Raw genomic sequence first — 13,998 nt, forward strand, 5'->3', positions numbered from 1 at the left:
TCACCCTCCACAGACTCTCAGGTTTGGGTCCCGTTGTGGGTGACCATGGCAGGCCCCTGCTCATGGTCAACCTAGAGGCCCGGCCGGTGTGGTGTTTTATCCTTCGCTCCAGATGCTACAGGTATCCCGTAGCCACCTCTCCCTCCTCCCTTCCCCACCTCCCATCTAGCCGAACCCGAGAGGTGTTGTCCAAGTCACAAGAACCAGATACCAGATACTTCATTAGTCTAGAAGCCTTTATTTGGAGAGGGATGCTTGTGGAGCTGGCCACGGCTCCTGTGCTGTACAGAAGCAGAGTTATTAAAACAGCCTCCCCTGAATTAGGAAGCGAGTGTAGCCTCTCCTCTGCCAATGCTAGTTATGCCAGAGGCCAAAGCACCAAAGCTTGGTGGAGAAGGTGCATGCTGCATGGGAGAAGGTGTTCACTCGTCTTAAGGCCACATACGAGTGAGGGCGGGGAGGTGAGTGGGGTTTAGAAGCTGAGTGGGCACATGAGGCTTAGTAGAAGTGGGAACCTGAATCTTGTATCTCGTCCCTTGAACCTCTATCTACTGTGGTATGACCTTGAGGCAATGGTTGTTCCTCCCTGGGCCTGTTTCCTCATCTGTAGAATGGGGCAGTAGTGTCTGCCTGGAGAGGAGACGGTCACTGCTGACCCCAGGCCACCTGCTTCTACCGCTCAGGCCAAATGAGGCAGGCCGGGCACTGCCGAAAGTTGTCAGCAGGCTCTAGAGAGATCCTGGAATTTGCTAAATGAGGGGTGAGAGGAAGAGGACAGGGTTTAGTCTCAGGTTTTCGTAGGATTTGTCCAAGGCCAGGGGCCAGCCAGCGTTTGTCTTCCTGTAGGCTGCAGGAAGAGAGGCAGACTTGGAGGGATGACAACGATGGGCTAAGTTTGGGCCTCTCTCACCTCCCTGGGGCAGGTGTGCGTGTGTGTGTGTGTGTGTGTGTGCAGCTGCTGTTGCTTCTCCACGGCTAGAGTCTGGGGACAGGATTGGGGCCTTTGGGCTGGACTAACAGCAAAAGGGGCCAGCGGCCCTCCCAAGAGACTTTCTTTCGTGGCCCTCAAGCCAGGATGCCTTAATGTCAAATGGCCCTGCCACTCTGGAACAGACCTGAGGCCTCCGAGTGAGCCAGGCCAGAATTGGGGCAGGGCTATAGGAAGAGAGGCACTATTTGAAGTGGGACAGGAAGTGGGCAACAGGGTAGTGGGGCCCATCGATGCCCAGACCCTGGCAGAGGCCCAGCAGGCGGAGACGAGCCTCAGCCAGGCTGGGCCCAGCACAAGCCACACTGCAGTAGGGCTCCTCGTATTCACCAGGCACCAGGACCTCCTCCAGCAAATTGAAGCGCAGCAGGCCTTGGTCATGAAGAGCCTGCAGGGTCTCACGGCTGGCGGTGGAACTCAGAGCCTGAAGGTGCTGGGAAGCCAGGCACATGACGCCCACCAGGTGGCCACGGGCACGTGGGTGGCTGGGCAAGGCAGGCCGCAGGCCACAGGCCACCATAGCTGCAGCCAACAGCAGGTCCACACCATAGAGCTCCAGGATCCAGTCTCTCAGGTAGAAGCCACCCATCCGAGGGTTGATCTCGATGAGTTTCGGCCCGGCCCTGGTGAGCTTGAGCTCCACGTTGAAGACCCCATCCAGCAGCCCGCAGCCCAGGCAACAGCGGAAGGCTGCCTGCACCAGCTGTGCCTCCTGCTCCGGTGCCAGCCCAGTGGGCATGCAGGCCGCCGTCTCAGTGAAGCCAGGCAGCCTCGTGGGGCCATTGTCGGAGACGAAGGCGGCCAACAGTCGCCCACCATAGACCACCAGATCCACGTCGTGCTCGGTGCCCTCAATGAACTCCATCAGCAGCATGGCATTCCCCCAGCCCAGCCCGATGCCGGGGTGGTCGGCCTCACCCTGCAGGTCGCGGGTGATCCGGGAAAAGTGTTCGTGGCACTGCGGTGCGTCCTCCACCAGCCGCACACCCACTGCGCCTGCCCCAAACTCCAGCTTCATGACACCCGGCAGGGGCACCTGGTGGACGGCCCTCTCCACATCGGCCTCACTCTCCAGCGGGCAGCAGGGCACGGCATGGAGGGAGGGCGCGGGCCAGGGTGGGCCATGGCAGCGCAACAGGTGCAGCTGGGTGCAGCTCTTCTGCTTGGCCAGGCGCATGGCAGCCGGGGGGCTGCAGGGCAGACCCAGCTCCTGGCAGAGCAAGGCCGTGAGTACTAGGCAGTCGTCCCAGTAGGAGAAGCAGCCATCGAGCTGCAGGCCACGTGCCCGCACCAGTTCCGCCAGCAGCCGCGCATTCTCTTCGTCCCTCCGGTGCTCTGTCACATCAAAGTGGATGAAAGTCTGCACCAGTTGGGATGCAAAGTGGTTGGGATCCGACTCCACTAGGTGCAGCTGCAGAAACCACCAGAGGGCAACACACCCAGGTCAGCCTCTGCTGGACGCTGGGGAGATGGGATGGGGCCACGAACGTGGTTCTGGCCCTCAGAGGCGACGGAATCACCGGTTCTAAGTGCTCAAAAAAACATCTGTTGATGACTGACTCAAAGGAAGGTGCAGAGATAACACACTTAACCCAGCCTGAAGGGGAAGGAAGGCATCTCAAAGGAGGCAATACTTCGGTCGGGAGCTGAGTAAGAATCAGCCAGAGGAAAGATGGCAGGAGGGAAAGGGTGTGATCTGAGTGGGCAGGGGCTGGAGCAAAGAGAGAGAGAGAGAGAGAGAGAGAGGGCTGCTGGGCTCATTCTCACTCTGACCAGAGCTTGTAGGGGAACCACCAGGGTTAGGGTTGGGACAGGTGGTCTGGTGGCTTTGGGCATCATGTTCTTAGCCATCATTCACCCAAAGAGTTCTGACCCTCAGGGGGTGCCCACAAAGGAATCCAGTGGGGCCCTGTGCCCCAAATCTCACTGCCCGCTGGGGGAACACAGACACAAAGCAGCGGGTAACCAGGGCAGAGACAGCTCCTGAAGAGAGGGGAGGGTGGCTGTCTGCACAGTAACACTAGGCGGCGGGAGGAGTGGACATTCCAAGTGGAGAACACCGTGTGCAAGGCAGGGAGTGAAAAGACGTGGGAATGGCCGGGGGGAGAATTTCCTAGGGCGCGTTGTACTGCGGAAGAGGGAAGAGGAGGCCACTGTGGTAGATTAGGGCCACAAAGAACCTAGACATTTGGCCTCTGTTTTATCCGTTCAGTGCAGATAAGGATGTCTGCGCCGCCTGCATGGCCCCGGATTCTGTGATGTGAGGCCACTGCTCTGAATCTGATTCGCGATGTGTAAGCTGGTCCCCAGCACTCTCCTCACGCCCTCGGGAATCCAACCTCGAAGGGTCTGCCCTTCCTGCAGCATAGGGCCGGGCTCCTCAGCCTGGCATTCGGGGTCCCGGTTCTGATACTAACACTGAATGACCCCCTCCCCCCACCCCCTCCAGCCCTTCAACGCGGGTTTCTTTTTGCCCCGAAGGGCTCTATGCCCTCCCGGGGGACCTCTTACACCCGGCTGGAGCAGAACGTGGTCAGAGGCCAAAAAGTTTAGACTTCTAATCTTGGGCGGGGCGGTGGGCCCCACCCCTACTCCTGGGCTCTAAAGCCCCCAGCGGACACGCCCGGCTCAGGCTCCGCCCCTAGCGGTGCTGGCCCCGCCCCCTTGCCCAGGGCACCGCCTCCACCTCCACGGAGGCCCGGGGGTCAGGCCCGGCCCCGCCCACCTTGAGCCCGTAGTCGCGCGCCGCCTCCCACACGAACTTCTTGCTGACGCCGCCCGCGCCGATCAGCAGCAGCTGCTTGCCCTCCATGAGGCAGTGCGCCGAGCGTCGCAGCATGGTCTCCACGAGCGGCGCGGCCGCGGCCTCCCGGGCCGCCGGCTGCGAGCGCTGCGCGGCCCACAGCCCCTCGAGCGCACCGCACGCCTCCAGACACAGGCCGCCGTTCAGCTCCAGGGCTACGGGGGTCAGCGCGCGGTCTGCCACAGTCAGCGCGAAGTCTACGCCTGGGCCGGGGCGGGAGGACGCGGGCTCAGCGCCGCCTGCCCTCCCGCCTCGACCCCCCGCCCCCGGCCCGGGCCGCCCGCGCTCACCGAGGAAGTCTGTGCGGGCCCGGCGCCCGCCGCGCTGCTCAGCGCTCAGGCCGGCCTCCAGGGCCAGCACGGCGGCCAGCGCGGCCTCGGCCGCTGCCTTGACGCGCCGCCGCACGACCGCCACCTGCGTCGCCTCACCCAGGCCGCACCGGGCCAGTGCCACCTCCAGCGTCTGTGGCAAGGAGCTCCGGTGCCGCAGAGGCCGGTCCTCACGGCCCACACTGCACACCACCTGGGCAGGGTGTGGCTGAGGGTGTGGGTCGAGAGCAGCCCTCCCAGGACTGACACTGCTCCCCCATCCCCGCCCCTGCACTCCTACCCCGGTGCCCGGTGCCCGGAGATCCAGGCCAGACCTCTCACCGCGCATTCAAATAGCCCAGTCCTCCTTTGTGACTTACGCTGCACAAGCCACTTTCCCCTGCCACTGCCCATCTGGTCCTTTACACCCTGAGGGGCGTCTACCCAGGCTTCCGGGCCCAGCTAGGGTCTCTGTTCCCTGAAGGCTCCAAGCCTACTTGCTGCTGCGAGCCCCGGGGGGCCCGTGCCACCCCGCTTGGCTCAGAGCTACGCTCCCCGCTCCCCGGAGGGTCCTCAAGCTGCCCTAAGTTCCCCAGCTTGGAGGCCCTCTCCTAAAGGGCCCCGGACACTGGAGGTTCAGGGACCCTCCGTCAGCCCCTTCTGTGGGCAAGAGCTCCTTGGGAATAGGATTCAGCCCTGGGCCCTGGTGCCTAGTATGGAGTATCAGAGCTCCTGATGGAGGAAGGGTGCAGGAAGGGTGCAGGAAAGGGAGGGAAAAAGCTTCAGACCCAGGAGTCCTCCAGGACACCATCAAGGTTCCCCCCAAAGATTTTGTCCTCTCTCTACCCAGGGGCCCTCAGCAGCTCATTGGAGCTGGGCTGGGTTGGGCTGGCCTGGGCTGTGGCAGCAGGGTCAGGACCTGAACCTGGGCCACACTCACCTTGCTCAGCAAGGGCCTGTCACCCTGTGTCCGACATACCACAGCACAGATCCGCACGGCCAGCTCAGGGCCAGGTGGGGGACTGCCTGGGGAAAGACATGGAGCCTGAGCCCAGCACAGAGCAGCCAGGAGGCTGAGCCGGCACCCACTCCTGGCTGGCCCAGGTGGCTCTCACCTGGGAAGGGCAGCCGGGCAGGTGGGCACACAGCCTCCACCAGGACGCTCTCCTCCTCCTCCAGTTTCTCCAGCAATGCCAGCACCATGTCGACCACTGTGCCCAGCTCCTTTCGCGAGTACAGACGCAGTGCCTGCCGCCCCCGCCAGCGCCAGCCACTGAGCTTCACGGCCACCTGCAACAGGGAGGGGAGGGGGGCCTCCTTACCACCCCACGTACGTATGGGGTGGGATGCTCACACGTAGGATCCAATGTGTAAACTGAAGAAGGCAAGGGGTCGCCACAGAGATAGGCCAGCAGCAGGACCCCAGGTTGGGGACAACTTCCCAGCAGGACTTGGTAACCATCCGTGGGTCCCATCCCGCTGGCATCTATCTGCACAGACCTCGGAGGCAGGAACCTGTTACCTGCAGGGCATCACCCAAGGCCTCGGAGTGCAGAAAGGCCTCCACTTCCTCCTTCACCAGTGTCTCCTGGCCCTCTTTGCCACTCAGCTCCACCAGCCGTAGTCCTGGGCTGGCATCCCCTACCCGCAGCAGTGCTGGTGGCTTGTAGGTGAAAGCCAGGGTAGCTGGCACAGCCACGCCACCCTGCTGAGCCAGCAGTCTCCTGGTCAGCAGCCTGTCTTCCAGCAGCCGGGCCAGCTCAGCTGAGGCTCCTGTGGGGCAGGTCAGGTCACGGGCAAGTTCAGCCGCCTCTCGACCCCGGCCAGGTCCCAGCCCCAGGCCCGCCAGGAAGTAGGTGGCTCGGCGTGGGGGGACAAAGTCATCCAGGAATGTCAAGCCCCCCGGGTAGAAGCTCACGGCCTTGGAGACCAGCAGGGCCGACTCGCCCGGCTGCCCAGGTGCTGGCACCTTCATCAGCCAAGCAGGGGACAGGCAAAGGAGCATGTTTCCTGCGGACAGAAGGGGGACGGCTGCTGGCCAGGGAAGGCTTAATGCCCCCAAGCCCTCCACCTCCAGCCCGGGGACCCCGGGGAGTAGGGGGCAGCTGCTCCCAGAACCCACCCCCACTCAGAGCGTGGCAGCTGGCCCGGTGGAATGCAGGCAGTTGCCAGGGTCAGTGGGTATTTTGGGATGTGGCCGGGCCAGGGCAGGGCTGCCCTTTCTGCAGGAGGGGGTGGGGGAACTTGGGCACACACTCACCCGGGCTCTGGACCCCTCCTTCCAGCAGCACGGACAGAAAGGTGCTGGGGGATCCCAGAATGCATAAGGTCACCTCCGCACCAGGGCAGCCTCGGGAGGGGAAAGAATGTGGCCAAGCTCAACAGGGGCTCCCCCCCCCCGATATCTTTCTGCCTACCCTTCCCTGTTCCATAGCCCCGCCCTCTTCTTAGGCCCCCAAGTCCTTCCCAGAGTGGGATGAGAAGAGTAGAGAGGACAGAGAAGAGGCTGGAGAGAGAAGGGGCGCTGCCCGCCCATCCCACCCCATGAGGGTGGCTCCCTTCTCTCTGCAGCTGGCCTGGAAGATACTGGAGGCTGGGTGACCGGAGACCTGGGTTCTAGCCTGAGCTCTGACACTGACTTTCTCTGTGACCCAGGGCCCCCATGTCTCCGTTTCCCAGTGTGTGATCCCCAGGAGAGCCCAGTCTGTGATTTTCATGTCTTCTACCTGTGAACCCCTCTGTCCACACAAAACCTTTGTGGCCATCTAGTATATTAAACAGATAAAGCAGGGGAGGAGTCTTGAGTCCCAACTGTTAGCAGCTCCCAAGGCACTTCTATAGAAGGTTTCGCTCCACAGAACATGGGTTGCAAATCCCATGGCTGGGTCTTCTGGGATACGAGGGAAGTCTGGATCTCTGCTTTACTGGTGCCAGATGCCCTTTGAAACAATACTTGCCTGCCCAAAGTTTACTGGCTTTGCTTCCCTGGCTTCAGATCCAGACAGAGCCTGGGGGAAGGGGCTGACCTTGACAGGGATGGGAAGCAGGCCGGGCTGAGGGTGCCTCCCTCCCCCTCCCAGGGATACACCCCTCCACGGAGCCCTCGGATACCTGTGCGGGGCACCTGGCTGCGGTCCTGGGTCTCCGGCAGGCCAGCTTGCTGCAGACAGCTCTGGAGGAGGCTGTAGTGGTAGAGGGTCCACGCCCGGGCCTCCGCTCCCTCGAGGGAGCCCTTGCAGTCCAGGCCCACGTCATGGCGCCAGGAGCCAGAGAAGCAGCCTGGGGGTGGCAGGCCAGCGCCTCCTCCCCATGGGCCCTCCTCTTCCCCCAGGTCCTTGGAGGCCAGCGGGCAGTCCCACGCGGGACCCAGTGGATCCAGAGAGAGCTGAGAGGGGCAGAAGTGGTGAGTCTCGGGCAGAGTGGGCAAAGGACACATTAAGTCACCCAAGGGTACAAGCCCGCCACGCTCCTGACCGTGGGTGATGTTTGGGGCAGACGCTGTCCTAGGAACCAGGAGGGGATGGAGTCGGATTAGGGGATGAAGGCCTGTCCCCAGGAGCAGGCAGGTGGGAGTGCTTTGTAAACCGCAGGTGCAGTGCCCCGGGGAGGGAGGGGTGGGTAGAAAGCAACGTGCTGCTGGCTGGACCACTGCCCCCCCCCCCATCCCACGCCAAGGTCCGCCCTAGCTTGGTTCACAGGACCAGAGGTTTTGGTCTGTTTGTTCATCAAGGCAGTCCTGGTGCACAAAACAGTGGCACGCCATAGCTCCTCAACAAATGTTGACTGAAGAAGAAATGAACAAACGAGCCGAGCGATCACTCTCGAGCTGCGAATTTCTCTCTGCTTGTCCGTAACCTGCCATCACAGAGTTCTGCTGAGGCCTAAATACGTCGATGGATCTGGTCCACTGCCATCAAAGTAGGTCTTGAGGACCTACTGTGTGCCCAGCCCTGTGCTAGGCATTGGCAGGGGAAAAAGCCAGTGCCCTTTTTACAGATGTTCTGAGTCATGGAAATGCTTTCTTTGGGTGAAATTTTACACCCCTGCCCCTCTCTGAGTCTGGCTGACTCCCACAGGAGGCTGCTCAGAGGCTCAGTGTGAACACAGTGGGGGACACAGGTGGGCCTGTCCTCCGGGGGACAGGCTGGGCTACCTCGTGAGGTTCCTTTGGGCTCTGTGGGGGCCTGGCATCTGCCCTGTCCCACCCCAGGATGCCAGTGAGGCTTGGACTACAGTCATGGGGAGACCGCGTGCTGTGGCCCCGGAGGGCAGGTCTGGGCCCGAGACCTGGGCTTGAATCAGAGCTAACCAGTGCCAAATTCGGAGCCTCGTGCCTTCTCTTGGAAGGTGTGCTCCCCGAGAGCCCAGACTGTGTGTTCACTGATACATCCCCACCCCCAGAATGGTGTGCACAGATGTACGTGCACAATAAATGTTGCAGGATGAATGGGTGCGTGCCAAAGGGGACCAACAGTGCCCATCCCCGGGGCTGATGGGGGAGCGCCTGGCACACAGAGCTGGGAGGCAGCAGGGGTGTGTGCAGCTGGTCGCACGCCCCAGTCGTCTGCACGGGGGTGCCCCCAGGGTTAGGCTGTTGGATGCCAAACTCTGCCCTCTGAGCCCTCCCTCTGGCCAGGGGCTTGGGCCTTTGGGGGGAACCACCGGAGGATACTCACCATCTTACAGGTGGGGTGGCTGGCAGACTAATGGCAGAGACAAGGGGAGAGAGACCAAGGCGGGAGTCAGGGCAGCGGGGTCTGTACCCCACTGCCCAACCCCTAAGACGGGAAGAGAGGTGGCCGCCGCGGTGCCTCCCCCTCACCCCGTCCCTGACAACAGGTGTCCAAGGCTGCCCCACCTCCACCCCAAGGAGGTGGGGAGATTTCGGCCTCCGGGACCCCACGGATCCTGCACCCCTGAGCTCACACATCGCGGGCTGAGCCAGGCGGTCGTGGGCCCTTCCAGCGGGCGGCGCGCTGGGTCCCCGAGGCCCCTGCCCCCGCAGCCCCCGCTCCCTGGCTCTCCCCGGGGCGCGGGCAGGAGCCGGGGTACCTGGAGGGCTCCCTGGCTCTCCCCGGGGCGCGGGCAGGAGCCGGGGTACCTGGAGGGCGGCGGCAGCGGCGGCGGGGCTTGGCGGAACGCACGGCAGCGGTGGCAGCACGGCGGGAGCGGGTGGCGCCGCTTTATATAGCAGTCCCCGGGAGGGAGTGCCCAGTGCGGGGCGGGGGCGGTGCGGGGCCCCAGCCAGCACCCCACCCCCCACCGCCCCGCCGCCCGCGACCCAGCCCGAGACCTGGGCTCCAGGGTGGAGCCGGGGAGAGACGGACACAGCGGAACAGCCGGCCAGGTGCCAACGGACGGGGATGGTCAGAAGAGAGGGTCACAGACACGAGGCTGTGGGGAAGAGAAGGCACAACCGGGACAGGGGCGGAGAGAGCCCGAGAGAGGGACAGAGGGAGAGAAAGTCCGGGAATGAAGGAGGGATGGAAGAAAGGGGGAGGGAGGCGCGGAGGGAGAGGGAGAAGCCGGAGAGGGCAGAGACCGGTGGCTGGGCTGCCCTTGGCCTTTGGGGGTGGGGTGGCCAGGAGAGCAGTCGGGGCACACAGTCTGGAGCCCTGCCCTTGGATAGAGTCCTGGGCTCCCTAGCGCATCCAGCCCACAGCAATGTGTCTCAGCCAGAGCACTCTGGCCTAGGGCAGACCGTCTCAGAAGCCCCTGTTAGGCAGGGGTCCCCGTACATCTGTGGGGTTCCTGCCTCACCTCTCCTGGCCCCTGCCAGAGTAGGCACCAATCAGTAAGAAGACCCCACGAGTGGGGCGGTCCCAGTTTCCTGGGGTACCCTCTGCCCTGCAGGGGGCCAAGAGGGAAGGGGGTGCCCAACTGTGGGGTTCCCAGTGGATCTGAGCACTGGGGGGGGGGATGTATAGGATCTGCTTCACCCAAGTCTGCTGGACGCCAGCGGTCACACCCAGTCTCCCCAAGACAAACAACACGACGCCCAGGTGCACTCACCCAAGCACCCACAGAAGAACACCCCAAGAACTTCTCGAGAAGTCCGTTCTCTCGCTGCGCGGGTAGCCCGAGCTCCACTGTGATCCCACTGGTGGGTGCAGGGGTGGGGCACGGATGTCACCAAGGAGCACGAGCCTTGGCAGTTAACAAGAGTTAAAAACTGAAACTCAACCGAGGAAATTTTAAATATTCTATTGGCTTTATCCAACGATGCATAAATTGGCAACATCCCATCTAGCAGATAGAAAGGAGCTCTGAGAGGCTGTGCAGAGTGGAAGACTTATGGGCAGAGGGGAGCAAGGGCAAAGAAGTTGCACTGGGCAAAAAAAAGTGGGTTCTTGTAAGATCACTTTCCTTTAGGGAACGGCAGAAGTCTATCAAGCACATTGCCCAACTAGTGCTGACGGGTGATTCCCGATCCTGGTTTAAGAATCCATTTCTGAGGGGCGTCCGGGGGGGGCTCAGTCGGTTAAGTGTCCGACTTGGGCTCAGGTTATGATCTCGCAGTTCTCGAGGTGGAGCCCCACATCAGGCTCTCGGCTTTCGGTTGTCAGCGTGGAGCCTGCTTTCGGATCCTCTGTGCCGCCCCCCCCCCCCACACCTCTCCCCTGCTTGTGCACATGTTGTTTCTCTCAAAAATAAATACACATTAAAAAAAAATTCATTTCTGGGAGAGCTGAGACTGGGTTTGGCAAAGTAGGGCTAAGCATAAGCATCTCCATTTTGAGCCTCTGGGTTTTTTTTGTTTTGTTTTTGTTTTTAATTTTTAATGTTTATTTATTTATTTTTTAGAGAGAAAGAGTGTGAGCAGGGGAGGGGCAGAGACAGAGGGAGACACAGAACCTGAAGCAGGCTCCGGGCTCTGAGCTGTCAGCACAGGGCCCCACGCGGGGCTCGAACTCACAGACCGCGAGATCATGACCTGAGCTGAAGTCGACTGAGCCACCCAGGCGCCCCGAGCCTCTTGTTTTTAACACAAGCCACGCAGCCTCTGCGGACTCAGGTTTTTCATCCTCGAGTGGGGATTATGATGCAAACGTTAGCCCAGGCTTGGCAGGGCTGGGGGCACCTAGCAGAAGGTAAGCGCTCCCCCGTAGCGTGTCTTGACTTTGTGCTGTGCAGAGGGCTTTGCGTGCTGTATCTCCCTTCGCCCTGTGAGGGGGCAGTTACGAGAGTCTCTGCCGCTTACAGATGAGGCAAGCGAGGCTCAGAGGGTAAGAGGGCGTTTCCTGTGTGGGGACTGCAGGGAGCCCAAGTTTGGCTTCCGGATGGTGTGGGGATGGGGGGACCCCTGGGGTGGGTGGCGGCCCAAGATGGGGGCCGTGGCGGGGATCCAACTGCCTTCCACGAGTAAGTTTGTTTATTTCAAATGTTCGGTTATTTTGAGAGACAGCACGCAAGTGGGGGAGGAGTGGAGGAGGAGTGGGGGGGAGGACAGAAGATCTGAAGCAGGCTCCTCTCTGAAAGCAGCGAGCCCGACGTGGGGGCTCGAACTCACAAATCATGAGATCGTGACCCGAGCTGAAGTCGGCCGCTCAACAGACTGAGCCACCCAGGCGCCCCCGTTTATTTGTTTATTTTTAAGTAATCTCTCCACCCAATGTGGAACTCAAACTCATGACCCCGAGATCAAGAGTCACATGCTCTTCCGACTGAGCCAGCCAGGCGCCCCTGCCCTTCCATTTTTTTGCTTGGCCCCTACTCCTGTCCCTTGGGCCGTCCCAGGCCAGTGGACATCGCCGGGCGCCATCCCAGCTTCAGTCCCTGCAGGCTGAGTGCTGTCAGAAGTATGGCTTGCCTTCCCTGAGCCCCTTTCCGAGCAGGTTTGTCGGGAGCCAGGGCTGCCAGGTTTACTGAGTGTGGTTGTGCAGGTTGCTCACTGCACAAAGGTACCCAGCTCAGTGGTGACCTTCCCTCTGCCACGTGGAGCTGCATGTGCCTGGAGGAGACAGATCTTTTCCCAAGTAGCGTGCAGGTGTCCTAGCGGCTAGCATAGTCTTGTGAGGACGACGTGCGCAGGTAAGGGTTTACATGAGGAGGGAGCTAGTTCTCTTCTGGTTGGACGCCCCCCACACCCTGCCTGGCTCAGTCTCCCCACGTAGATGGTTGATAATGGCACCTGCCCACAAAATGCTTCCCCGAGTAGAAAACGCAGTGACTCAGCCCTAGCTGGAGGAGTCCTGCCGGAGACCATTTGCCCCTAGGGTCTCTAGCCAGTGGGACCCACTGTCACCATGGCCTCCCTCCCAGCCTCACGACAGATTCCCGGGCCCAGGGCCGAGATTGCTGCTTTCCTGCTTCCCCACTCTCCCAGCAGAGGAGCTGAGCCCATGGAGGGTAGGGAGTTTACGAGCAGACTCTAGGAGCAGATCCCCCCACTCTATCTGCTACAAAGACTGCATTCTATGCCTTAAGCCTAAGGTGCCTAGAACTCACTGAGCCCTGTACCCTAGTGGCTCTGCCCCTCACTGTGATCTTGGGCTGGGCACTCAGCTTCGCCAGCCTCCACTTCCCCCCCTTTTGTAACGAGGCTATCAGTGCTACCTGCGGGGGGGGGGGGGGTGCTCTGAGAAAGTATTCTGGGAACTGCAGATGACTAGGTTATTGTTAAGCTACAGACAGGTACTTTAGTGGGGTGGGGAGGAGGAAGGGAAGGCCCTGGAAGCTCTCTTTAACTCACAGGGGCCCAGCCGCTGCCCCACATTCCAAGGGGCTGGGGCAGGGCTAGGGAGTGGGTGGGAGCAGGAGAGAAAACATCCCCAGGAGGACAGAGCTGGGTGGGTGCCCAGCTACAGGGGGGACAGGTTCACGGCTGCCGGTACGGAGGCAGGGATAAACCTTGGGTCTGCCATGGGCAGCGAGGTCTTGGCCAAGTTCCCTCCCTTTCTGAGCCTCGGTTTCCCCCAGGAAACTCCGCAGATCTGGATCCGGACCTCTGTGTTCTCTCTTCCGGGCCATAGGCTCCTTGGGTGCAGGATGGTTGGCCCCAGAGCCAGGGCCTGGCCAGGCACATAAGAAGCGCTATATGAACATATGTAAGAGCAGGTGCGTGCCTACAGCCGGTGGCCCTGTCACCAGAACATTCCAAATCAGGGGTCTGACCAGTGGCCAGGCCGGTGTTCCAGCACAGCCATTGGGAGGAACAGATTGAATACTCCACCATCTAAGTGTCCAGATGCTTTGTCCCAGTACTCCAGAGTCCCTCCATGCCCTGCCACCCTCCACCCTCCACTCTCCACCTCCACCCTGCAGGGGCGGGCCTCCAGGGAGGCAGGGCACCCGGGAATGGGCACTGTAGGGACACAGCCTGCATCGGAACCGGCCCTGTTGTCCTGGCGATGGCTCGTGTCCCAGGCACCCCAGGCACCCACAGGGGCAATTATCGAATGTGGGAGGGAGTTTCCATGGCGGCAGTCCCGAGGGGGTGCAGTCAAGGCTTTGGAAGGGGGCAAGGGGCCTTTGTCCTGGCACAGTAGGCTTTTGTTCTTGCCCAGCTGTCTCCGAGGACCAGACCAGGACCATGGGTGGGGGGCGGGCTTGGGTTAGAGTACCCCCATCCTTGGGGGTCCTGAACCAGCCTGGTGGGGGGGAGGGGAGGAATAGGGGACAGAGCCCCCTCCTGGGCCCAGCATCCACTGGGAGAACCCTCCTTCCACAGGTGCCAGAGCCTTACCTGCCCCGCCCCCCACCAGAGGCCCGGCAAGGCGGCTTACCATTGGCTCCTGTTGCTGGCAACCACCTTTCATCAGCCAATGGGCAGCCGCAGTGTATCCTGTTCCAACCAAACCGGGGCTGGACTAGGAGAGGCCGGGCTGTGAGGGGGTGAGGGTGGGAGTGGAGGGGCAGCTGGTCTCCAATTGGGGGTGGAGAGCACTCAGTCCAACTCC

At 61.7% G+C, this 13,998-nt stretch overlaps 1 protein-coding gene across 3 annotated transcripts; it reads right to left on the reverse strand.

The window, feature by feature from the left end:
* Window positions 1-218: 218 nt before the first annotated feature.
* Window positions 219-13,932, reverse strand: CARNS1 (carnosine synthase 1). 3 transcript variants are annotated; one of them, XM_047824156.1, is made up of 12 exons: window positions 13,825-13,932; window positions 10,112-10,199; window positions 9,201-9,493; window positions 8,776-8,802; window positions 7,211-7,484; window positions 6,360-6,449; window positions 5,622-6,109; window positions 5,215-5,389; window positions 5,040-5,125; window positions 4,082-4,313; window positions 3,714-3,994; window positions 219-2,399 (listed from the first exon to the last, which is right to left on the reverse strand). In XM_047824156.1, exons 4-12 carry the CDS (start codon window positions 8,776-8,778, stop codon window positions 1,173-1,175), a joined length of 2,856 nt encoding a protein of 951 aa, XP_047680112.1. In that variant the 5' UTR covers window positions 8,779-8,802; window positions 9,201-9,493; window positions 10,112-10,199; window positions 13,825-13,932; the 3' UTR covers window positions 219-1,172. The 3 variants fall into 3 exon arrangements, with proteins under 3 accessions (XP_047680112.1, XP_047680113.1, XP_047680111.1); XM_047824157.1 differs by lacking the exons at window positions 10,112-10,199; window positions 13,825-13,932 and having other exon boundaries at window positions 9,152-9,443; XM_047824155.1 differs by lacking the exons at window positions 8,776-8,802; window positions 9,201-9,493; window positions 10,112-10,199; window positions 13,825-13,932 and having other exon boundaries at window positions 7,211-7,763.
* Window positions 13,933-13,998: the final 66 nt, after the last annotated feature.

Source organism: Prionailurus viverrinus, chromosome D1 (genome assembly GCF_022837055.1).
Source record: "Prionailurus viverrinus isolate Anna chromosome D1, UM_Priviv_1.0, whole genome shotgun sequence".
Lineage (NCBI taxonomy): Eukaryota > Metazoa > Chordata > Mammalia > Carnivora > Felidae > Prionailurus > Prionailurus viverrinus.